The sequence below is a fragment of the Budorcas taxicolor genome, chromosome 3 (assembly GCF_023091745.1).
Source record: "Budorcas taxicolor isolate Tak-1 chromosome 3, Takin1.1, whole genome shotgun sequence".
NCBI classification, from domain to species: domain Eukaryota; kingdom Metazoa; phylum Chordata; class Mammalia; order Artiodactyla; family Bovidae; genus Budorcas; species Budorcas taxicolor.
The window spans coordinates 95922589-95948523 of NC_068912.1; the positions used below are offsets into that span (position 1 = coordinate 95922589).

General features: G+C 40.2%; 1 protein-coding gene across 1 annotated transcript in view; it reads left to right on the plus strand.

The window, feature by feature from the left end:
- Positions 1-25935, plus strand: part of FAF1 (Fas associated factor 1) — a 487842-nt gene that overhangs the window by 441113 nt on the left and 20794 nt on the right. The window contains exon 18 of the mRNA XM_052636540.1: positions 2504-2719. Coding sequence (XP_052492500.1) covers positions 2504-2719 — 216 coding nt within the window. The remainder of the gene's footprint in view (positions 1-2503; positions 2720-25935) is intronic.

Sequence of the window (25935 nt, forward strand, 5' to 3'; positions counted from 1 at the left end):
AGTATACTGAAAGCTATAATAGACATAATTGGACCTTAATTTTGATGTACATGGGTTCATCTCTTCATTGGGTTTTTAACATATGACAGTGTTACTTAAATAGTTTAATATTTGAAAATATTTTGCTGAAACTCATTGCTGACTCAGAACACTAATATTAGATAAACTTCTACTTGTGGTATCCAAAAAAAAAGATTAAAGTAAATGATTTAACTTTCTATTCTTCTGATTTTTAAACAATATTTTTGTTTCCATTTCTGAGTATCAATTTCACCATATAAAAAATGAGAGTGTAGGACTATTTAGCCAGTATAACCCTAAGCAACCATTAACCAAAGCCTGTTATGTCTCAGACAGCACACTGGGAACTCTACATATGTTGTGTGTATAATCCCATGTTTATAATCCCCTTTGAAGGAAATGGCAACCCACTCCAGTATTCTTGCCTGGAAAATTCCATGGACAGAGGAGCCTGGCAGGCTACAGTCCATGGGATTGCAAAGAGTCGGACATGACTGAGCACACAGGATGAAGTAGGTGATAATAATTCAGTGCTTCCAGAAGGAAAATGACTTCGGTATCATAGAAAAGACTAGATTTTCTATATAGTACAGAAAATGTTAATGCCTTTTTGAAAATACTTCAGTGTAAGAACCAACCAGATTATATAAATAACACAGAAAGTAATTTCTTATTCATACTAGAGTCTGAGCAGATTTTGTTCTGCTATTAGTTGTTTTAAATATATTTTAACAGGTAATACATTTATATAAGTCAGAAGTAAAATATATTAAACAGCATATTCAGAAAATGCTGTCATTTCTTCCATCCTGTTTATCCCACTTCTATAGGTTACCATTTTTGTGTTTCTTTTTATTACTTTTTAAGTTTATTGATTTTTCTCCAAAGATGCAGCCTATTTATTGGTTACTAGTTAATGTTTTTCTTCTTTTTTTCTAATCTGATTCCTTTATGCTTTTAGTTTTATTTTCTTCTCAGCTTACTTTCCATTTGTTTTATTGAGTTTTTTTTTCTCCTAGTGTTTTAAGCCTCATTCTTATTTTTATTCTTTCCTTTTGCATTATATAAGAATTTTAGGGTTACAAATTTCCTCTGAGTATGGCTTTAACTGAATCCTTTACATTCTAATATGAATATGAAATTTCAATAGTCATTGTTTTCTAGATAATCTGTAGTTTTCATTTATATTTCCCTTTTTACCTGAGAGTTGTTTAATAGAGTGGTTTTTTGTGATTGTTATTTCTCCAAAGGGAAGAGTGATACCAACTTGGAAAATTGTGTTGAGATTTTAGAAAATGTATATCCCAATTTCTCTCTCTCTCATATTACTTGATTATAATAGTTGTAAATTAACTGGGAGAAATTTTTATTTTTCCTGTTGATGAAAATTGGGAACATGAAAGAGTGAGAGTAACCAGGAACACAACTGGTTACTTTCTGTGAAGCTAAACATGCCAATTCCAGGCTTATTTGTCTAAGGAACCTCCCCCAGTGCTAGGAACAAAATGGTTTTAGTGAGTTTCTGCCATAGGCAGGGACATCAGAGACCTTTAACTTCCTTCTGCTGGAGTATCTTGAATGTGAAATAACACTAGGTTAAGAACTAGAGCCCAGCCCTAGCCATGAGATCTCCCAACAATTTACCCTAAGTTGTTTGAATCTGCCATCTCTAGATCCAGAGATCTGGACTTGGCCAACTCTGACAGTTATGTGGCAAGGCTGGAACTGGGACCATAGTCTGCCCCAGTAAACCTAGTATTTTAATTTCTTTTATTTCCATTCCATTTTCTTGTATTGAAGCACAATATATATAACAGAAATCTGCCTTTGTAACCATTTTTAAGTACAATTAAATGGCATGAATTACATTCACAATTTTGCAACCAGCACCACTATTTCCAAAAATTTTCATCACCCCAAGCAGAATCATCCCTCCATTTCATTGTTAATATCTTATCCAGAATTCTACAAAGTCTTCAGCCATTTCTACTTAGGAAATGTATGTTTTCTCTCTCTTTCGTTCTGTCTCTCCCCCCACCTTCACATCCCCATGTATGTGTGTGTGTGTGTGTGTGTGTGTGTGTGTGTATGCATGCATACGCACACACGCGTGCTTTTGCAAATGCTTCTAATAGCCTTAATTCATACTGCAGAAAGGAAGCAATTGGGTGTTTGATACCTATTTCCTCAATCACAAATACTGAGCCTTTCAGTAAAAAATTAATTTCTTTTCTATGTCATTACCTATCAGTTTAATGTGTCATAATGATGGGATTTATTTTAATTACTTGCATATTGGGCTAATATTTAAAAAGGTGAAAAACACGTGATTCTGTTGTTCAAGTATTAGGCTTAGTTAATAAATGGGCAATGACTTTTTGATGGGTTTCTAGAAGCCAGCAGGTTTTTCTAGTGTCTCCCTCCCCCACCCCCCACAGTTCCATCTATCAACAGTTTAACACCTTGTTTTTGCCCTCTTCAGGCCATCAGGCTCTCCTTAGAGCAGGCCTTGCCTCCCGAGCCAAAGGAAGAAAATGCTGAGCCTGTGAGCAAACTGCGGATCCGGACCCCAAGCGGCGAGTTCCTCGAGCGGCGTTTCCTAGCCAGCAATAAGCTCCAGATCGTCTTTGATTTCGTTGCTTCCAAAGGATTTCCGTGGGATGAATTCAAGTTACTGAGTACCTTTCCTAGGAGAGATGTAAGTTCCCACAGCTGTCTTGGGAAGTACATCTGGATGGGAGATAAAGCATCATTAAGCCTAGGCAAAGTAGTCCAAGCAAAGTGCCACGGCACAACTTACCACAAAACCGAGCACTCGTGAGTCCTTCTTTGTTCTGCACACCATTCTCTCCTCAGCCTTTGGAGAAAGTATGGCTTCCCAGGCCAGCAGACATGTGCCTAGTAGCCTAGATAAGGAATTAAGTACCAGGTCTTTCTTCCTTCCTAATGATTTCCCCCTATTCCAGCACTCATACAGGCTTTCCCAAGATCTCATCTCTGTATCCCATAGGAGATCTGAGAATTATGTTCTGAACAACTTAACACTCAGATCAGGGTCAATGATTATAGGTTCACCATGAAAGAGTCATGCTAAACCAAGAATATTTTATAATTTGATAGCTCTTATTAGCCTGGGAAGTCAGGGAGGGTGACCTGAATTCACTGTGTATCTGTATTTCAGTAAGGCTTTTGATAGTCTCTCACAATATTCTGGAGAAAAGTAGAGAGATATAAATCGACAGTTAGGTAGATTCTTTACTGATTAAGTAGATGTGTCCAGAAACTGCTGGCTAAGAGACTGTCCTCTCCCTGGAAGGAAACAAAAGGCTCTATATTTAATCTAATTATTCACCATACGTATTGGCAACTTAAATGAAGACATTATCATATTTATGGATTATGAAAAACAAGATTCAGGAAACCCTTAAAATAGTAAAACCTAGAAAAATTTTACAGAAATATGTACATATGGAAAGAGATGACTGCATAGACTTAGAAAACAAATTGCTCAAGTTTGAGATGGGAAAATCATGCTTGAATAGAGGTTATTATGGTTAAATTAAGATGAATATATGTTAATAATGTGTTATGACTGCCATCAAAAAGCGAGCTGCATTTTTAGAGGTATAATCCCATCAAGAGAATAACTTAAGTCCTAGTCAACTCTTTACAAAAGTCTTTAGACTCCATGCTGAAACTCCTTGTTGTCACTTGAAGAAATAGGAGCTTCTGTAGAGCAGGGCAGTTAGGAAGAGAAGGAAACAGGAAATCATATCATTTGGGGAAGTATTTTTCTCTAGAGAAGGAGTGGCCATGGGACATGTGATTGTTGTCTTCAGCTGTTTGAAAGCCTACCAATAAAAACTGGAATCTGATTTTGTGTGACTCCAACAATAAAGTGGGACCAGTAAGTTGAAAGTTATTGGGAGGCAAATTTGGTCTTTCTAAGAAAAGAATATTTTGTGTTGTGAGGTAGTGATTTTTCTATTTTTGAAGTTAACAAAGCACTACTAAATTATCCCTTTTTGGCAGTAATGGATATATATGGAGTCATTCCTGGTGTTCCTCCTTTATATGAAAAGGTGCCGAGACTAGCTTATCTCTAAGATACGTTTTAAATCTTGATATTCTGTGACTACATTATGATCTGCTAATGTGAGACTTAATAGCATAGACTTCAACACCAAAACCAAGAATTTGGTCAAGGTTCATCTTCATCATCATCATTCAGTCACTCAGTCATGCCTGACTCTTCACAATGCCGTGGACTGCAGCACACCAGGCTTTCCTGTCCTTCACCAACTTAGTCCCTCACATTAGCTATTGGGTTTGCAGGATAGAAACAAGCTAGTAGTATATGTTTAGCTCTACCACTCAGCCACAAATCTCTTAAGTAGGATGAAGATCCAACAACTATCTCTAACCCAAGGAGACTAACGTGGACCTCAGGTGCTGGACATTGTCCCTTCTCTCACCGCCCTCACCTACTACTCCAACCTCTTCTTATTTTTTCTTATATAAGATATAAAGTTTGCATAATGGAACATATGCATGCATATGCTCTATGGACCACATGGCCAAGTAAGAAACTACCTTAAATTCTAGGGCTAAAGTTGAACTTTAAATGGGTGAACACTTAGAAAAGAGACACTGTCAAGGGGTTCAAGATCAGCCTGGCTCTCATGCTTCTTTCAGGCTGTGCTAGACCATGAACATCTCACCTTGGAGAACTTCTATAACTTAGGAGCCAAATTAACCCCTTCCAACACTTGATTTTAAGTCACCCTTCTGAGCCTCATCTATAATATGAAAGTACTGAAAGAAATGGAATCTATGGACCTTCCTGGCTTTTAAAAGTAACCTTTCTTTCAGATTAATTTTTGAACCTGATTACTGGGAGTATATTAAAAACCAGAGATATTACTTTACCAACAAAGGTCCGTCTAGTCAAGGCTGTGGTTTTTCCAGTGGTCATATGTGGATGTGAGAGTTGGACTCTAAAGAAAGCTGAGCTCTGAAGAACTGATGCTTTTGAACTGTGGTGTTGGAGAAGACTCTTGAGAGTCCCTTGGACTGCAAGGAGATCCAACCAGTCCATACTAAGGGGGATCAGTCCTGGGTGTTCATTGGAAGGACTGATGTTGAAGCTGAAACTCCAATACTTTGGCTACCTGATGTGAAGAGCTGACTTATTGGAAAAGACTCTGATGCTGGGAGAGATTGAGGGCAGAAGAAGAAGGGGACAACAGAGGATGAGATGGTTGGATGGCATCACCGACTTGATGGACATGGGTTTGGGTGGACTCCAGGAGTTAGTGATGGACAGGGAGGCCTGGCGTGCTGTGGTTCATGGGGTCGTAGAGAGTCAGACACGACTGAGCAACTGAACTGAACTAAATTGAACTGGGAGGAGGGGAGAGGAAGAGTCTCTTAAAAAGAGCTGGGTCTTATGATCAACACTAATAACTTCCCCCCATAAGATAAAAATGTGGACTGTGTAAAGTTTCTGTTAAAAAGAATCCGGGCAACTGAGACGTGAAATGCAGAGGGTTCTTAGGCCTGCACCCTGCCTGCCTTGAGCTCTTAGTCACCATGCATTCAGCCTTTTCAGTGTAGACCATGTTAAGTGTCAGTATATATTTGCCCTAAATGGAGGGTCAGTCACTTGGTCTTAGAAAAAATGTACTCTTAGATTGCATTTGTTTTACTCTGCTGAAGAACACTATTCAATCTGGTTAACAGTCTCTACTCCCTGATCCCTTTCTACTTCCATCTCATCTGAAGCCCAGTTTAGACTAAATTTGGCCCAGTTGCTCAGAGAAAATGTCTAGCCAAAACGGCTTGTTCCTATTGGAGAAATCAAGAGCTTCCCAGTATCCATCACAGGTCCATTTTATGGTCCTTGGTCAACTTGAAATTATCTGCCACAGAATGATTATTCTAAAACCCTACTCTGATCATTCTTTTTCTTATTTAAAAAATCTTTGGTAGCTTGCTACTCCCTCAGGATAAGTACAGACCCATTAGAATGCTTTTTAAAAACTCATCACAATCTGGCCCACAATTCTACCTCTCCCACCTTAAATCCTGCCTCCCCTTACTTAATTCTGTCACATGGAGATAGGATATTGCTCACTTTTCACTAAAGACACAAGAGACTGTCATGTCTTTGTGCTTTTTTCTATACTTTGTTCTCTTTTCCTTGAATATCTACCCTTCCCACTTTTCCTGACCCATTTGAACTTGTCTTTTAATGCCTAGTTCAAATGTCACCTCCTCTGGGAAGCCTTCCCCTTCTCTTAAGCTCCTCACTTATGTATCCAGTGCAGTTTAGATTATACATTCCTCTCTCATAGGACTTGTCCTGTTGTTCTGTAATTATTTACAGAGACTGTTCATATCATGTTAGTATCTATCTCCCATGAAGTTACCAGCATGATGACTCACACATAAGCATTCAAGTTAATGTTGTCAAGTGTTAATGACCTCAAGTCTGATTGATCCTAAATCCCTGATTCCAGAGTGAACTAGAGAGGCTGTTCCAAATGAAAACAGATGCCATAGGCCCACCCAGATTCCAGACCCACACCTAAACCCAGAAAGCCCACCCAGGACTCATTAGACCTCCTAGAGCTAGGGGTGGGATGAGAGTTAATGGCCCTTCATCCTTCTCTGAATGCTCTTTCAAGTTGAATGAGTAGTGTTTTTGCAAGGCTATTCTGTAACAGCCATCTGTGTCTGCAAGGATTAGGATCTAATTTGTAAAAGTCATCTTAAATTACAGCCAAACTAAAGACTGTTAAAAAGCACATCTTAAGACCTTGCCTTTTTAATAACGAATAACATAAGAGTTAACTCTAGAAGTCTTATTGTGTCTTCAGCCTTTTCTCCACAAAGCAGAGACGGGTTTCTCACCAGAGGACCTGTTACACATTTTTCTGTGCCCCTCCCCCTGCCCCCCCAATCAAAACAATACTTCATGTTAAGATTTCCCAACTATTTACTAAATGTCTGCTGGGTATACCACTGAACTGAGTGCTGTGGGACAACCAAAATAGCAGCAGACACAGGCCTTCCTGGGAGAAGCTGATTATCAAGATGCTGAGAACACTGAGTTATTTGTTTGTTTAGTTGTGTTGTCTTCCATTTTGCTAATGACACTTACTGGGAGAAGAAGTAATATTCATTTCAGAGCTGCCATCATTAGGCCCTACCTCGTCGGTATGTTAGAGCCATATGAACATCATTGGCCCATTTGCCTTACTCAGGCATACCCAGGCAGTGAGGTAATTGAGTCTAAATACTGAAGAATGAGACTGACCCCCACTGTTCCTCACCCTGCCTTGGAATCGGACTAAGGGATCCCTGCCAGCTCCCCGTTGCCCTCTGCAGTTGTCTGGCGCCACTCAGTGTAAAGTTGTCAGTATCCCCCAGCCTTCCTCTTCCTTTTTCTTGCCTCCTTTCTTTCCCACCCCTCCATCTTCTTTCCAATCCTGTTTTACCCTTATTACCCTCTCCTCCTTGTTTTCACTCTTCCCTCCATTTTTTGTTTTCTTAATCCCACAGCTCTTCTTCCTGCCTCCTGTCCTTCTTTTCCCTACTAATATCCACCTGCAACTGGAATGTGAGGTCTTACTATTTATCAGATGAGTACAGACTACTGCTAAATGAGGATGGAGATGACAGGTGAGCTTCAGAACTGGTGACCTCTGTGCCTTGCCACTTGCATAATCACACAGCCCCCATTCTTGCCCCAAGAACATCTCTTCCTCTAGATCTGTAGCTATGAGTCCCCAAAACAGTGAAGATTTGTTTAAATGAGCTGGGAGAGAAGCCTTACAAATTTAGGGTATGCAGATTCCTTCCTCTGTCACCCATCCCCCTTTACTACACTAAGCACCAAGCACTAAGCTCAGTACTGAGAACACAGTAATAAAAAACAATGACATAGTTCTTACCCTTGTCAAACTTAACAGTCTGTATCCACAAGCTACTGCTGGATGACTTTAGAGTTTATTGATAATACAAGGATATCCTATTTACCACCATAAGAAAATAAAAATAAGTTATTGGCATTTCATTCTTCTAGTCATTCTTTCATAGAGTAAAACATTTGCTGAGCAACCACTCAGCCAGCCTCCATACCGGACACTAATGACAGAGAAATAAAGGAATTGTTACTGACCTTAAAGAATTCAGACTTCCCTGATGGCTCAGACGGTAAAAGCATCTGTCTACAATGCGGGAGACCCAGGTTCGATCCCTGGGTTAGGAAGATCCCCTGGAGAAGGAAATGGCTATCCACTCCAGGACTCTTGCCTGGAAAATCCCATGGACAGAGGAGCCTGGTAGGCTACAGTCCATGGGGTCACAAAGAGTCGGACACGACTGAGCGACTTCACTTTCTTTTAAAGAGTTCACATTCTAGTAAAAACACATATGTAAAGCAAACTGCATTACGAATCATACAAACAGTTGGAAGGATAGGTAATTTCAGCCTGCAATGATAAGACTTCGTAAAGGAAATGAATTTGACCTGAGCCTTTCACAGAGAGCTGTTGGGTGAATGAAAGTGAAATAGATTAGTTAAAAGTCATGCTTTTAATAAAAATTTTAGTGTAGTTAGTACCTGTATCTGAATCCCACCTCATCACATACTTGTTTTATGACATTGAGCAACTTACTTGGCCCTGCTGAACTTTTATTTTTTTCACTTTTAAAAGAGAATAATAATACCTGGCTCAGAGAATTATGGCAGAAAGTGAAGAGGAACTAAAAAGCCTCTTGATGAAAGTGAAAGAGGAGAGTGAAAAGTTGGCTTAAAGCTCAACATTCAGAAAACAAAGATCATGGCATCTGGTCCCATCACTTAATGGCAAATAGATGGGGAAACAGTGGAAATAGTGTCAAACTTTATTTTTTTTGGCTCAAAAATCACTGCAGATGGTGATTGCAGCCATGAAATTAAAAGATGCTTACTCCTTGGAAGGAAAGTTATGACCAACCTAGATAGCATATTAAAAAGCAGAGACATTACTTTGTCAACAAAAGTCCATCTAGTCAAGGCTATGGTTTTTCCAGTGGTCATGCATGGATGTGAAAGTTAGACTGTAAAGAAAGCTGAGTGCTGAAGAATTGATGCTTTTGAACTATGGTGTTGGAGAAGACTCTTGAGAGATCCCACCAGTCCATCCTAAAGGAGATCAGTCCTGGGTGTTCATTGGAAGGACTGATGCTGAGGCTGAAACTCCAATCCTTTGGCCACCTCATGCGAAGAGTTGACTCATTGGAAAAGACCCTGAGTTAGACTGAGTTTGATTAAAAACAAACAAATAAACCAAAAAAAAGAACCAGAAGGAAAAACCTTAATGTCATTTAACTACCTATATCTTAAAAGCATCAATTTCATGGTAAAGCAAGATGAAGCATCAAATCAATGAAATGCATGAAAGTTGCAATGCTGAGCTTGTTCCATTACCTTCAGATACTTTACATCACCGATCTAATTTGACATTTTCTAGTATCTTTAAGTTATCAAGACTCAGAGAATAGGAACTATGACTGTGGAATGGAATGCAACTAGTATCTAGTAGGTTATAATATTATTTCTGCGTCGAGTTCAGTTCAGTTCACTCGCTCAGTCATGTCCAACTCTGCGACCCCGTGGACTGCAGCACACCAGGCCTCCCTGTCCATCACCAACTCCCAGAGCTTACTCAAACTCATGTCCGTTGAGTTGGTGATGCCATCCAACCATCTCATCCTTTGTCATCCCCTTCTCCTCCTGCCATCAGTCTTTCCCAGCATCAGGGTCTTTTCCAATGAGTCAGCTCTTCACACCAGGTGGCCAAAGTGTTGGAGTTTCAGCTTCAGCATCAGTTCTTCCAATAAATATTCAGGACTGATCTCCTTTAGGACTGACTGGTTGGATCTCCTTGTAGTCCAAGGGACTCTCAAAAGTCTTCTCCAACACCACAGTTCAAAAGCATCAGTTCTTAGGCACTCAGCTTTCTTTATGGTCCAACTCTCAATCCATCCATGACTACCGAAAAACCATAGCTTTGACTAAATGGACCTTTGTTGGCAGAGTAGTGTCTCACTTTTTTTTTTTAATTGAAGGATAATTGCTTTACAGAATTTTGTTGTTTTCTGTCAAACTGCAACACGAATCAGCCATAGGTATACATATAGTCTCTCCCTTGTGAACCTCCCTCCCATCCCACCCCTCTAGGTTGATACAGAGCCCCTGTCTGAGTGTCCTGAGCCATACAGCAAATTCCCATTGGCTATCTATTTTACATAGGGTAATGTCAGTTTCCATGTTACTCTTTCCATACATCTCACTCTCTCTTCCCCTCTCCTCATGTCTATAAGTCTATTCTCTATGTGTGTTTCTCCACTGCTGCCCTGAAAATAAATTCTTCAGTACCATTTTTCTATATTCCGTATATGTGCATTAGAATATGATATTTGTCTTTCTCTTTCTGACTCACTTCACTCTGTATAATAGGTTCTAGGTTCATCCACCTCATCAGAACTGACTCAGATGTGTTCCTTTTTATGGCTGAGTAATATTCCATTGTGTATATGTACCACAATTTCTTTATCCATTCATTTGTCAGTGGGCATCTAGGTTGCTTCCATGTTCTAGCTATTGTAAATAGTGCTGCAATGAACAGTAGAATACATGTGTCTTTTTCAACCCTGGTTTCTTCAGGGTACGTGCCTAGGAGTGGGATTGCTGGGTCATATGGTGGTTTTATTCCTAGTTTTTTAAGGAATCTCCATACTGTCTTCCGTAGGACTGTATTGATTTACATTCCCACCAACAATGCAAGAGCATTCCCTTTTCTCCACACTCTCTCCCACATTTATTGTTTACAGACTTTTTGATAATGCCCGTTCTGACCAGTGTGAGGTGATACCTCATTGTAGTTTTGATTTGCATTTTTCTAATAACAAGCAATGTTGAGCATCTTTTCATGTTTTTGTTAGCCATCTGTATGTCTTTGGAGAAATGTCTGTTTAGGTCTTTTTACCACTTTTTGATTGGATTGTTTGTTTTTCTAGCTTTGAGTTGTATGAGCTGCTTGTATATTTTGGAAATTAACCCTTTGTCAGTTATTTCATTTGCTATGATTTTCTCCCATTGACAGTTGTATTTTCACCTTGCTTTCACCTGTGCAAAAGCTTTTAAGTTTAATCAGGTCCCCCTTGTTTACTTTTGTTTTTATTTCCGTTACTCTAGGAGGTGGATCATAGAGTATCTTGCTTTGATTTATGTCATCGAGTGTTCTGCCTATGTTTTGCTCTAAGAGTTTTATTGTTTCTGGTCTTACATTTAGGTCTTTAATCCAATTTGAGTTTATCTTTGTGTTAGGAAGTGTTCTAATTTCATTCTTTTACATGTAGCTGTGCATTTTTCCTAGAACCATTTATTGAAGAGGCTATCTTTGTCAATGTATATTCTTGCCTCCTTTGTTAAGAATAAGGTACCCATAGGTGCATAGGTTTATGTCTGGGCTTTCTATCTTGTTCCATTGGTATATATTTCTGTTTTTGTGCCAGTACCATACTGTCGTGATGACGGTAGCTTTGTAGTATAATCTGAGGTCAGGAAAGTTGATTCCTCCAGCTCCATTCTTCTTTCTCAAGACTGCTTTGGCTAGTCAACATCTTTGATGTTTCCATACAAAGTGTGGAAAATTCTTCAAGAGACAGGAATACCTGGCCACCTGACCTGCCTCCTGGGAAATCTATATGCAGGTCAAGAAGGAACACTTAGAACTGGACATGGAACAATAGACTGGTTCCAAATAGGAAAAGGAGTCCATCAAGGCTGTATATTGTCACCCTGCTTATTTAACTTATATGCAGTGTACATCATGAGAAATGCTGGGCTGGATGAAGCACAAGCTGGAATCAAGATTGCCAGGAGAAATATCAGTAACCTCAGATATGCAGATGACACCACCCTTATGGCAGAAAGTGAGGAAGAGCTAAAAGAGACTCTTGATGAAAGGGAAAGAGGAGAGTGAAAAAGTTGGCTTAAAGCTCAACATTCAGAAAACTAAGATCATAGCATCTTGTCCCATCACTTCATGGGAAATAGATGGGGAAACAGTGGAAACAGTGCCAGACTTTATTTTTTGGGGCTCCAAAATCACTGCAGATGGTGACTGCAGCAATGAAATTAAAAGATACTTATTCCTTGGAAGAAAAGCTATGAACAACCTAGACAGCATATTAGAAAGCAGAGACATTACTTTGTCAACAAAGGTCTGTCTAGTCAAAGCTATGGTTTTTCCAGTAGTCATATATGGATGTGAGAGCTGGACTATAAAGAAAGCTGAGCTCTGAAGAATTGATGCTTTTGAACTGCGGTGTTGGAGAAGACTCTTGAGAGTCCCTTGGACAGCAAGGAGATTCAACCAGTCCATCCTGAAGGAAATCAATCCTGAATATTTATTGGAAAGACTAATGCTGAAGCTAAAACTCCAATACTTTTGACACCTGATGCGAAGAAGTGACTCATTGGAAAAGACCCTGATACTGGGAAAGATTGAAGGCAGGAGCAGGAGGGGACAACAGAGGATGAGGTGGTTGGATGGCATTACTGACTCAATGGACATGAGTTTGAGTAAACTCTGGGAGTTGCTGATAGACAGGGAGGCCTGGCATGCTGCAGTCCGTGGGGTCGCAAAGAGTCAGACATGACTGACTGAACTAACCTGAACTGAATGAATTGTGAAATTTTTGTTCTTGTTCTGTGAAAAATGCGCTTGGTAATTTGATAGGGATCACGTTGAATCTGTAGATTGCATTTGGTAGTATAGTCATTTTCACAATATTGATGCTTCCTATCCAGGAACATGGAATATCTCTCTATCTGTTTATGTCATCTGTGCTTTCTTTCATCAGTATCTTATAATTTTCTGTGTACAGTGTTTCTGTCTCCTTAAGTAAGTGTCAGTTCAGTTCAGTCGCTCAGTCATGTCCGACTTTTTGCTACCCCATGAACCACAGCACGCCAGGCCTCCCTGTCCATCACCAACTCCCAGAGTCCACCCAAACCCCTGTCCATTGTGTCGGTGATGCCATCCAACCATCTCATCCTCTGTCGTCCCCTTCTCCTCCTGCCCTCAATTTTTCCCAGCATCAGGGTCTTTTCAAATGAGGCAGCTCTCTGCATCAGGTGACCAAAGTATTGGAGTTTCAGCTTCAATATCAGTCCCTCCAATTTACACCCAGGACTGATCTCCTTTAGAATGGACTGGTTGGATCTCCTTGCAGTCCAAGGGACTCTCGAGTCTTCTCCAACACCACAGTTCAAAGGCATCAGTTCTTCGGCGCTCAGCTTTCTTCACAGTCCAACTCTCACATCCATACATGACTACTGGAAAAACCATAGCCTTGACTAGACGGACCTTTGTTGGCAAAGTAATGTCCCTGCTTTTTAATATGCTATCTAGGTTGGTCATAACTTTCCTTACAAGGAGCAAACGTCTTTTAATTTCATGGCTGCAATCACTATCCGCAATGATTTTGGAGCCCAGAAAAATAAAGTCAGCCACTGTTCCCACTGTTTCCCCATCTATTTGCCATGAAGTGATGGGACCGGATGCCATGATCTTAATTTTTTGAATGTTGAGTTTTAAACCAGCTTTTTCGCTCTCCTCTTTCACCTTCATCAAGAGGCTCTTTAGTTCCTCTTTACTTTCTGCCATGAAAGAGGTATCATCTGCATATCTGAGGTTGTTGATACTTCTCCTGGCAATCTTGACTCCAGCCTGTGAATCATCCAGCCCAGCATTTTCATATGATGTACTCTGCATTTAAGTTAAATAAGCAGGCTGACAATATACAGCCTTGATGTACTCCTTTCCCAATTTTGTATGCATTATCATTTAATCCAAAAAATTATTCTAAAGGTCAGTATTCATACAGTCCTCAGACACAAAATAGGTTATGTACCTTGCCCAGTGTCATAGTAAATATCCGAACCAAATATAAACCTAAGTGTGTATGATTCTAGAGACTGTTCTCCTGCCTCTTGAGCCAAGTAAGGAATGAATTAGTGAGATAATTTATGGTCAAAAAAATGCTCCTGATGTGTAAATGAAGCCCAGTTTTATACATTTGGGAAAGTTTCATTATCTCTGATTTCTTTATATTATCCTTGTAATTTTTATTCCTGAGTCACAGCCAGATGTAGCTAAAATATACACTTAGTTGTATTTCTTACTCTGTTTATCCAGGCACTGTGCTAAGTGCTAAGGAATGGAGCACAGTCCTTCCTTTGAGAATATTCTCACCTCTCATATAAATAATCTTCACAGTGCAGTGTACATAGTAAGTCCTAAGAATAATTCAGACTGAAAGGGCAAAAGAAGTCAGAGCTGGCCTGGATGACCAAGAAAAGTTTTGTAAAGGAGGAAGCAGATAAACAAAATTTTAGATGATAGGATTTTGGGTAGGCTGATAGAGGGAGAACATTCTGCAGCCTGTGGGCCAGCTTGAGGAAAGAAGCTAATGTTGGAAAGTTCAAGGCATGGTTAGGCATTGGCGCATAGAACAGATTGATTGAAATATGGGGTTTGTATCATAAAGTTCTGAGAAAAGACTGATGGGGGATTATATAAAACCTCAAATATCAGGAAAGGGAGCTTGTTCCATGAGTAGATTGTTGAACAAAGGAAAGACTTGGTAGTCATGGTTATCTTCAATGTAAGATTACCCCTACATTACTCCATAATGTATAAATTCACATTCCCTGGCACATAGTAGGTGCTCAGTAAGTGTCAAATCTCTGATCTCTCTCTGTCTGTGCTCAATATCTAAGTGATCTCATTAATCTTGTAGCTTCAAATGCTTTGTATACAGGTATAGCTCCATATTCCAGCCCAGGCTTTCTCCTAAACTCCAGATGTTTACACGTACAACTACCTGCTTAACATCTCCACTTTATGTCTGACTGGCATCTCAAATTAAACAATCAAAACTAAACTCTTGATTTCCTCCCTCCCCCAAACCTGCTTCTCTCATAGTCATCCATATCTCATTAAATGACTTCACTCTTCTTGTTTGTCCCCAAACCTCGGGTTCATCCTTGATTTCTCTCTCATTTTGCTATCCATCTCATGAGCAAATTTCATTGATTTTACCTTCAAAATACATTCAGAATCTACTTCTCACTGCTTCCACAAATAAATGTTAGTCCAAATCACTGTCACCTCTTGTCTAGTTTACTGTAATGGTGTCCTAACTGGCCATTCTGCCTCCACCCATGCACCCTCCCCCTTTCAGTCTCTTTTTCTGAAAAACAGTAACAGTTTTTTGTGTTTTGGTTTTTTTTTTAATATAAGGCAGAACATGTCATTTCTCTTTTCAAAACCCTATAATGGCGTCCCATCTAGTTCTGAGTTTTTGAAAGGCCTCTCTGATGAGACTCCTTGGCATTCCTCTCACTCCACTGAATCTTTTGCAGTCACCCTGGCATCCTTGTTGCTTGTTTAAAGCCATGAAGCATTTTCCCACTTTGGATGTTTGCACTCGTATTTTCTTCCTCTAGATCCATAGTACCTGTGCTATTACTTCCTTTAGACCTCTGCTCAGATACTGCCTTTCCATTGAGGCCTTTTCTCACCAACTCACATTAAGAAAACAGTTCTCCTTCCCTCTTCTCTGTCCCCACCTTACCTAAGCTGCCAAGATGGCAATCCCTATGCCTCTTAGCCTGCTTTTTTTCCTCCTACACTGAACTGATCACTGTCTGACATAGATAATAATAGATATTTACTTGTTTATTGTCTGCACCCTACCAGAATGAAAGCTTTTTGAAGGCAGGAACTTTGCTTGTTCACTGCTGTATACCTGACACTTAGAACAGTACCTGAAAGTAATTGATACTCAGTAAATAACTATCTATTGAATAAAGTAGACAAACAACCTGTGAAGTAATAATAATGCTGTCTACCACTGTGTGAGTTCCCACCACATGTTGGGCAGCTATGCTCTGCACTGGACAGGTATCATTTAATTGAATCCTTTCAACAACCCTATGAGACTGCTATTATTGTTACTTTATAATTGAAAAAAATTAAAGGCATAAAGAACCAAGTTAAAAACCCAGGTCCAGAATATGTTATATCAAGCAGGCAAATATTATCTCTATTTTACAGATATAGAAACTGAAATTCTTTCAGTGTTTTGACCAAGATCACATATCCAGAGAGTGGCAGAGCTGGAAATTAGATATGAGGGTCCTTATTCTTTTTCTTACATATCTCACTGGCAGTTTGGAGAGATGAATTGACATGGAGAAAGACTGAAGCCAGAAGAATAGTCAGGGGATGTCACAATACTTAAAATAAGATTGATAAAAATGCAACTAAACAGGGAGAAATTAGAGAGATGGTTGTAGGTATGTAAAGTCCAATGCTTAGACTATAAATATTGTGATAAATGGTTCCACAGCTCTTCCTCCCTTTTCTGTTCTTGGAGTCAGACAGATCTTCGTTCTCATGTTGGCACTTCTGTCCATTTGCTGAGTTACACTGAGTAAGTGATTTGTTTTCTATATTTCAGTTACTTCATCTTTCAAGTGAGGATAATGTGCATCTTCACAGATACACTGTGATGATACGATCAAAAGTGATAATGAGAACACTTAGTAAACGGCAGAGGACCATGCCATTTGATTTGGTAATGCTGAGTTTCTTTGATCCGTCTCCAGCAAGTCATTGCCTTTGACCTGTCTCTAACGTTTAAAAGATAAATTTTTTAGACACATTCCTCATTCTTAATATGAGGGTGACCTGCACTTTGTCACTTGGGTTATAACAGGCCCTTCCTTGGAAGAAAGTCCACTGTTTATTGTAGTTCCCCTGGTATAGGAAAAATGTTTTCTGAGCATTGGCAGTCACAATGGGGGAGATGGCATGATGCTGTAGTATAAGGAATGAATTATCAGGTGGACCTTGGATGCGTCACATAACCTCTATAAACTGGTTCCTTCACATGTAAGAAGGTAGATAATAATAGCCACCTATAGAGCGGTTTTAAGAATTAAATGAGGTGATTTGAGAGCACGAACATGGCACATAGTAGGTATTCAGGATATGTGAGGCTTTAAGATGTGTAGAGCTTATGCTGGGAATTGACATAGCTCACCATGGGCATGCCCCCTGGGCAAGGCACTGTGTGTAGGATGAAATCACACCATGTCACTTTTAGTCAGACTTTGCTTTAAGAAAGTATATTCTCTTCTCTTCCTTCCACACCACCGTTTTCATAAAGCAGAATCCTCTTAGTTAGGACTGCATGGAAATGTGACTAAACACCAAAGAGGTTTTTAGTAAAAAGTGTTGGTACAATTTTTTACTTTAGTTTCAGATGAGCTGGGTCTGAGCCTTCTGAAAGTGAGTGGATGCTGATGTGAAAGTTTTCTTTGAAATGTTTATGCCTGATTTGGTGATCTCTTCAGTTCTTACAGCCTTTTCCAGTTTTCACTCAGTCAAGGATAATAATAATTCTTAATGTGCTATGCTGTGCTAGACACTTTAGAAAGTATTCTCACAATCTTTATACAAACCCTAAAGTATAGATAGTAGCTCTGTTTTCCAAATAAGATAACTGAGGCTACAAGACATTTAGCATATGTGGTAACTGACATAATTGGGACTTGAACATCCAAAACCTATGCTTTTTATCCTAAATGGAAAACTTTTTCATATAATGGGTCAGGAGGGTCCCCAAGGTCTACCTCCAGGTTCAGTGATATTCTAGGAGGACTCACAGAATTGAGCATACTCATAGTCACAGCTGTGATTTATTATAGCAAAAGACTATAAAGCAAAATCAGGAAAGAGGAAAGGCACATGCGGCCGAGTCCAGAGAAAATCGGGCAAAGCTTCTTCTAAGGGTCCTCTGTCAGTGGAGTCACATAGGATGAGCTTTATTCCTTCAGCAGTGATTTGGGACAGCACATGTGACATGTTGCCAATCAAGGAAGCTTTTTAGGGGCTTAATAGGGGTCTGATTACATAAGGACCCTCTGCCTGGTACATACAAAAATTCCAGAATCTGATAAGGAAAGCAGGTGTTTAGCATAGCTATATTGTTTGCACAAACTATTTAAGTAACATTAGTGAGCTACTCTTATCAGTTCTGGGAATAATAGGAACGCCCCTAAAAGCCAAGTTCCCAGACACCAGCCAAAGGCCAACCTTGTAAGCAAACCTTTCAAAGAATAGCAGTTGGGCCTGCTATGTTAACTCTTTTCTGCAGAGATCACCCTTTGCTCCTGTCCGAGGCATCTTTACAGAAAAATTATGATCAGTAGGAACCTACACACAGGCTGAGAAAAACCTATAGTTGTTGATCTCAATTATTTTTGCTTTTTAGGGATCCTGGACTTAGCCAGTTAAAACAAATCTCGTTAACCATTATAGTCTGTCTTAGAAAGCCAGATGGATTCCTCCTTAAGTTTATGTGTTAACCCTTTCTCTCACCTGGCCCAAGGCATCAGTTCAGGAACAGCACAACTAGCTAGTTGAAGCTGACATGAAGCTCCTTCCAGGGACAAGCCTGTCACAATATCCAGGTACACACCAGAAGTGCAATCACAGAGGATGGTCATGGGAAACAAAGCTTACAAGTGTTAGAGCGCCCCAAGCAGGACGTGCATTAGTTGGGCCCACTGTGATATCTCCCACTGCTGGGTTCTCGGTCAGTGATTTAGTTCAGCCCTTGGTTTCAGAGGAACTGCCTAAGGCAGTCTCAAACAGTTTTGCTTATCCGTGACACCAGTTCATTCACCTCCTGAGTGTAGACGGCATCTGGAGACATTCTGTTTGGAACTTACGGAGCTGAGACCACCCTCTGCTGTCTCATAGTCACCACTGTCATGTGTGATTGTAGACTCAGCAGTCAGTCTGAATTCAAAGCACTTGCAGCAGCTTGGAAAGGCAGCATGGAGAGTTTTCCTTCAGGAAGAGGGGAAAACGTCCAGGAACAGTTTTGAAAGGCAAAGACCTTTAATGCTTTCTCCCTCATTTGTAAGCCCACCACCACCACCACCAGGTGTTTGTTTAGTTTTTTCTCCTTTGTTTTAAAATTGTGTCTCAGCAGTCATAATTTTACTTTTTTAAAAACTATTCCCTGGTCTCATCCAGACCCTTCCTTAGGAAGGACTGTATATGCAACAAGGAAAAAAGATTTTACAGAATATAATTTTTATACAACTAAACCAGAAAGACATGTCATGTTTAGGATTTGGTTAGTACAAAATCCTGAATTACGAAAAATTTTCAAAATGACTTTATATAACCTCTCACTCTTTTGTCCTGTTCATTTATCCCATGAGCAGCCTGGAAAAGATCAATCCCTTTCTGAGAACAGTAGCATTTAATAATCAAATTGTCTTTCAAAGGTGTGTGTCCTAGAGAAAGTGAGAGAAGCAGAGTCAGGCTATTTATTAGTCCATTGTTGCACACTACAACTATTCTGGGAAGGTGAACACAAGTCAACAGCAATGAGATGTCCCCCGAGGTAGTCAGGAGTCCATTCTGTCATGAGTGGGCAGGGAGGTCACACTGTTTGTGATAGTTCTGTCTCCATATCAAATATAAGCCTATCAGCAGCTTGATTTTGGATGGTCTAATCAAAAAACAAACCCTTTCCTGTTGGCATTTGTATGTGACCCAGATGGTATAGACAACATTCATAATGTTTCACAATTTCAGGCCCTACCCAGAGGTATGAATCTCCAGTGGTCCCAGAGTCAGAGTCCTGTTCATTGAACCTATGCTTAATTGCAGTTCAGCACTTGCAGTACATTCTGATGCTAAAACTGCTCACAGCAGACAATCAGGTTAAAGTCAGGTTTGGGCCATTAGGATTTGTGGATTTAGGATTCCAATAGAAGGCATTAGTGATTTTTATTTTGAATTTTTTTCCAAAATCACTACGGATAGTGACTACAGCTATGTAATTAAAAGATGTTTGCTCCTTGGATTTTCATTCTTTTCAAATCACAGTCACAGAAAACTAACCAATCTGATCACATGGACCACAGCCTTGTCTAACTCAATGAAACTATGAGCCTTGCCAGGGTCACCAAAGACAGACAGGACATGGTGGAAAGTTCTGACAAAATTTGGTCCACTAGAGAAGGGAATGGCAAACCACTTCAGTGTTCTTGCCTTGAAACCCCATGAACAGTATGAAAAGGCAAAAGGATAGAACACTGAAAGATGAACTCCCCAAGTTGATAGGTGCCCAGTATGCTACTAGAGATCAGTGGAGAAATAACTCCAGAAAGAATGAAGAGATGGAGCCAAAGCAAAAACAACACCCAGTTGTGGATGGATATGACTGGTGATGGAAGTAAAGTCCAATGCTGCAAGAGCAATATTGCATAGGAACCTGGAATGTTAAGTCCATGAATCAAGGCAAATTGGAAGTGGTCAAACAGGAGATGGCAAGAGTGAACATCGACATTTTAGGAATCAGCAAATGAAAATGGACTGGAATGGGTGAATTTAACTCAGATGACCATTATATTTACTACTATGGGCAGGAATCCCTTAGAAGAAATGGAGTAGCCATCATGGTCAACAAGAGTCCGAAATGCAGCACTTGGATGCAATCTCAAAAACGACAGAATGATCTCTGTTTGCTTCCAAGGCATTCCACTCAGCATCACAGTAATCCAAGTATGTGCCCCGACCAGTAATGCTGAAGAAGCTGAAGTTGAACGGTTCTATGAAGACCTACAAGGCCTTCTAGAACTAACACCCCAAAAGATGTCCTTTTCATTATAGGGGACTGGAATGCAAAAGTAGGAAGTCAAGAGATACCTGGAGTAACAGGCCAATTTGGTCTTGGAGTACAAAATGAAGCAGGGCAAAGGCTAACAGAGTTTGACCAAGAGAATGCACTGGTCATAGCAAACACCCTTTTCCAACAATTCAAGATAATACTGTACACATGAACATCACCAGATGGTTAATACCGAAATCAGACTGATTATATTCTTCGCAGCCAAAGATGGAGAGGCTCTGTACAGTCAGCAAAAACAAGACCAGGAGCTGACTGTGGCTCAGATCATGAGCTCCTTATTGCCAAATTCAAATTTAAATTGAAGAAAGTAGGGAAAACTACTAGACCATTCAGGTATGACCTAAATCAAATCCCTTATGATTATACAGTGGAAATGACAAATAGATTCAAGCAACTATATCTTATAGACAGAGTGCCTGAAGAACTATGGACGGAGGTTCGTGATATTAAACAGGAGGCAGTGATCAAGACCACACCCAAGAAAAGGAAATGCAAAAAGGTAAAATGGTTGTCTGAGGAGGCTTTACAAATAGCCGAGAAAAGAAAAGATGCAAAAAGCAAAGGAGTAAAGGAAAGATACATCCATTTGAATTCAGAGTTCCAAAGAATAGCAAGGAGAGATAACAAAGCCTTCCTCAGTGATCAGTGCAAAGAAATAGAGGAAAACAATAGAATGGGAAAGACTAGAAATCTCTTCAAGAAAATTAGAGATACAAAGGGAACATTTCATGCAAAGATGGGTACAATAAAGGACAGAAATGGTATGGACCTAACAGAAGCAGAAGATATTAAGAAGAGGTGGCAAGAATACACAAAAGAACTATACAAAAAAGATCTTCATCACCCAGATAACCACGATGGTGTGATCACCATGGTGTGATCACCATGGTGTGTCCAGAGCCAGATATCCTGGCATGTGAAGTCAAGTGGGCCCTAGGAATCATCACTATGAACAAAACTAGTGGAGGTGATAGAATTCCAGTTGAGCTATTTCAGATCCTAAAGGATGATGCTGTGAAAGTGCTGCACTCAATATGCCAGCAAATTTGGAAAACTCAGCAGTGGCCACAGGACTGGAAAAGGTCAGTTTTCACTCCAGTCCCAAAGAAAGGCAATGCCAAGGAATGCTCAAACTACTGCAGAAGTGCACTTATCTCACATGCTAGCAAAGTAATGCTCAAAATTCTCCAAGCCAGGCTTCAGTAGTACATGAACCATGAACTCCCAGATGTTCAAGCTGGTTTTGAAAAGGCAGAGGAACCAGAGATCAAATCACCATCATCAAAAAACTAAGAGAGTTCCAGAAAAACATCTACTTCTGCTTTATTGACTACACCAAACCCTTTGACTATGTGGGTCACAACAAATTGTGGAAAATTCTGAAAGAGATGGGAATACCTGACCACCTGACCTGCCTTGTGAGAAATCTGTTTGCAGATCAGGAAGCAACAGTTAGAACTGGACAGGGAACAACAGATTGGTTTCAAATAGGAAAAGGAGTACATCAAGGCTGTATATTGTCACCCTGCTTATTTAACTTCTATGCAGAGTACATCATGAGAAGTGCTGGGCTGGATGAAGCACAAGCTGGAATCAAGATTGCCAGAAGAAATATCAATAACCTCAGATATGCAGATGATACCACCCTTATGGCAGACAGTAAAGAAGAACTAAAGAGCCTCTTGATGAAAATGAAAGAGGAGAGTGAAAAAGTTGGCTTAAAATTCAACATTCAGAAAACTAAGATCATGGCATATGGTTCCATCATTTCATGGCAAATAGATGGGGAAACAATGGAAACAGTGAGAAACATTATGTTTTTGTGCTCCAATATCACTGTAGATGGTGACTGCAGCCATGAAATTAAAACATGCTTGCTCCCTGGAAGAAAAGTTTTGACCAACCTAGACAGCATATTAAAAAGCAGAGACATTACTTTGCCAAAAATGTCCATCTAGTCAAGGCTATGGTTTTTCCAGTAGTTGTGTATGGATGTGAGTTGGACTATAAAGAAAGCTGGGCACCAAAGAATTGATGCTTTTGAATTGTGGTATTGGAGAAGACTTGAGAGTCCCTTGGACTGCAGGGAGATCCAGCCAGTCTATCCTAAAGGAAATCAACCCTGAATATTCATTGGAAGGACTGATGCTGAAGCTGAAACTCCAATACTTTGGCCACCTGATGCAAAGAACTGACTCATAGGAAAAGACCTTGATGCTGGGAAAGATTGAAGGCAGGAGGAGAAGGGGACAACAGAGGGAGAGATAGTTGAATGGCATCACCGACTTGATGAGTGAGTTTGATTAAGCTCCAAGAGTTGTTGATGGACAGGGAAGGGTGGCGTGCTGCAGTCCATGGGGTTGCAAAGAGTCAGACATGACTGAGCGACGGAACTGAACTGAACTGCTCCTTGGAAGGAAAGCAACGACAAACCTAGACAAAACAAAGATATCACTTGGCCAACAAAGGTCCGTATAGTCAAAGCTATGGTGTCCAGTAGTTATATTTGGATGTGTGAGTTGGACTGTGAAGAAGGCTGTGTGCTTTCCAATTATGGTGTTGGAAAAACCTCTTGAGAGTCCCTTGAAACACAAAGAGATCAAACCAGTAAATCCCAAAGGAAATCAACCCAGAGTATTCATTGGAAGGACTGGTGCTGAAGCTGAAGCTCCAATACTTTGGCCACCCAATGCAAAGAACCGACTCATTGGAAAAGACCCTGATGCTGGGAAAGATTGAAGGCACAAGGAGAAGGGGGTGGGAGAGGATGAGATCATTAGATAGCATCATCAACTTAATGGACATGAGGTTGAGCAAAGTCCAGGAGATAATGAAGGACGGGGAAGTCTGTTGTGCTGCAATCCATGGGTCACAAAGAGTTGGACACAACTTAGCAACTTAACAACAGAAGCCAGCAACTTTTCTTCTGTAGCAACAAAGCCAAGATGCTATAGGGACAGGCAGCTGTGTTCCAAGTTCAAATGGTAAGCAAGACTTCCCTATGCTGTTTTGGCCTTGTCCAAATTTACCTACTCAAAAATATGCACAGTTTACTTGGAAAATCTTAAGCCTCTAAAGACTAGACATCTGATTTTATAAGTGCTGATAAGTAAACTAAGAACTACTTTTTAAAAACTCCCAATGTGTATCTCTCTCTGGAGGCTGCCTCTCTTTTCTATGTTGTCTCTCTATCTCCAGATGCTCTCATAAGCAAAAATCATTCTGGAGACTTATTCTGTCATTCAAAGAGTTTAAATTCTAACCCACTCACCAGCAGCAAAGAGCAAGGCAGTTGTGTTCTGCTAACACTTTTTGCTTGCAGCTTTCCCCAGTTAAGCTGACTCTGCTAGCATTTATTAAATTAGAGGTATATCATGTTTTATATCAATTTTTACTATATACCCAAATATAGTAGCCCCAAAACCATTATGTTTTAGTCTCCTTTTTTTCTCATTGCAAATTTACTTAACCCTCCAGCAGTAAATGTAGCACTTTGTTCAGTCACTCAGTAGTGTCCGATTCTTTGTGACCACATGGACTGCAGCATGACAGGCTTCCCTGTCCTTCACTCTCTCCTGGAGTTTGCTCAAACTCATGTCCATTGAGTTGTGTCCATAGATGCTATCCAGCCATCTCATGCTCTGTCACCCCCTTCTCTCCTGCCCTAAATCTTTCCCAGCATCAGGGTCTTTTCCAATGAGTCGAACGGTTCTTTGCATCATGTGGTCAAAGTAGTACAGCTTCAGCATCAGTCTTGCCAATAAATATTCAGTGTTGATTTCCTTTAGGATTGATTGACTTAATCTCCTTGCTATCTAAGGGACTCTCAAGAGTCTTCTCCAGCACCACAAAAATTCGAATGTTAAAGTTGCTGCAGGAAGACCTCTCCTAGAATATGAAGGAAGTCAGGGAGGGAACCATACTAGGCTGCTGCAGCAAAGGTGTGTTTTGTTAGTCATGCAGTCGTGTCTGACTCTTTGTGACCCATGGACTGTAGCCTGCCAGGGAATTCTCCATGCAAGCATACTAGAATAAGTAGCCATTCCCTTCTCCAGGGATCTTCCCAAGCCAGGGATCGAACTCAGGTCTCCTACATTGCAGGCAGATTCTTTACCATCTGAGCTACCAGGGAAGTCCAGCAAGGGTAACAGCAGCCAAACAGAAGAAATTTCTGAAATATTTTTCTCCCTTAATTTTCCTGCTAATTTATCTAAAATTCTGCTCCAGTTCCAGGAACTCATGTAACTTTCTTTTCCCTCACACTCAAAGAGAATAGTACAAACTTTTAATATTTTTGGCCCATCCAATCTCTTGCCACCTGAGAGCTAGAACAAAAGCTGAAGGCATTACAAGGCTCACCTTTTCCCCCTCACTTTACCCAATACAGCCAAAAGCAGTCAGGGGAGCCAGTAAGCCAACTCTCCTGGGTTGGGTCTGTTATTTTAAAATTGCATAAGGTAGCTTTTACCTCACAACAAACCATCAGCTCAGCTTCTTTTTCATACCATGGATAAATGACTCTGTATCCACTCAGGCACCAAATGTTCATCATTCCCTGCTTCTTCATCCTCTTTTTTCCCCCAAAGCAGTGTTTCCACCATATTTTGATGAGTCTAGTTGGGCTTCTGAATCCCACTTCTGACACTATCTGGGGAAGAGGTCTCAGGACCACTCCAGAGTTTCATGGTTCCATAGCAAAATTCATAACTCAGGATGTAGTCATACTCACAGCTATGATTATTATAGCAAAAGGAAACAAAGCAAAATCAGCAAGGAGAAAAAGCACATAGATTGAAGTCTAGGAGAAACCAGGCAGAGCTTCTAAGGGTCCTCTCCCAGGGAAGTCACACAGGATGGACATAATTCCCCCAGCAATGACTTGAGACAACACGTGTGAAATGTTGCCAAGCAAGGAAGCTTATTAGAGACTCAGTGTTCAGGGGTTTCACTGGAGGCTGATCACGTAGATACCCTCTGCCTGGTATATACCAAAAATCCAGAATCCCGGAAGAAAAGATGTTCGGCATAAACTATTAACATGTTGTTTGTACAAACTGTCTAGGCACAGTA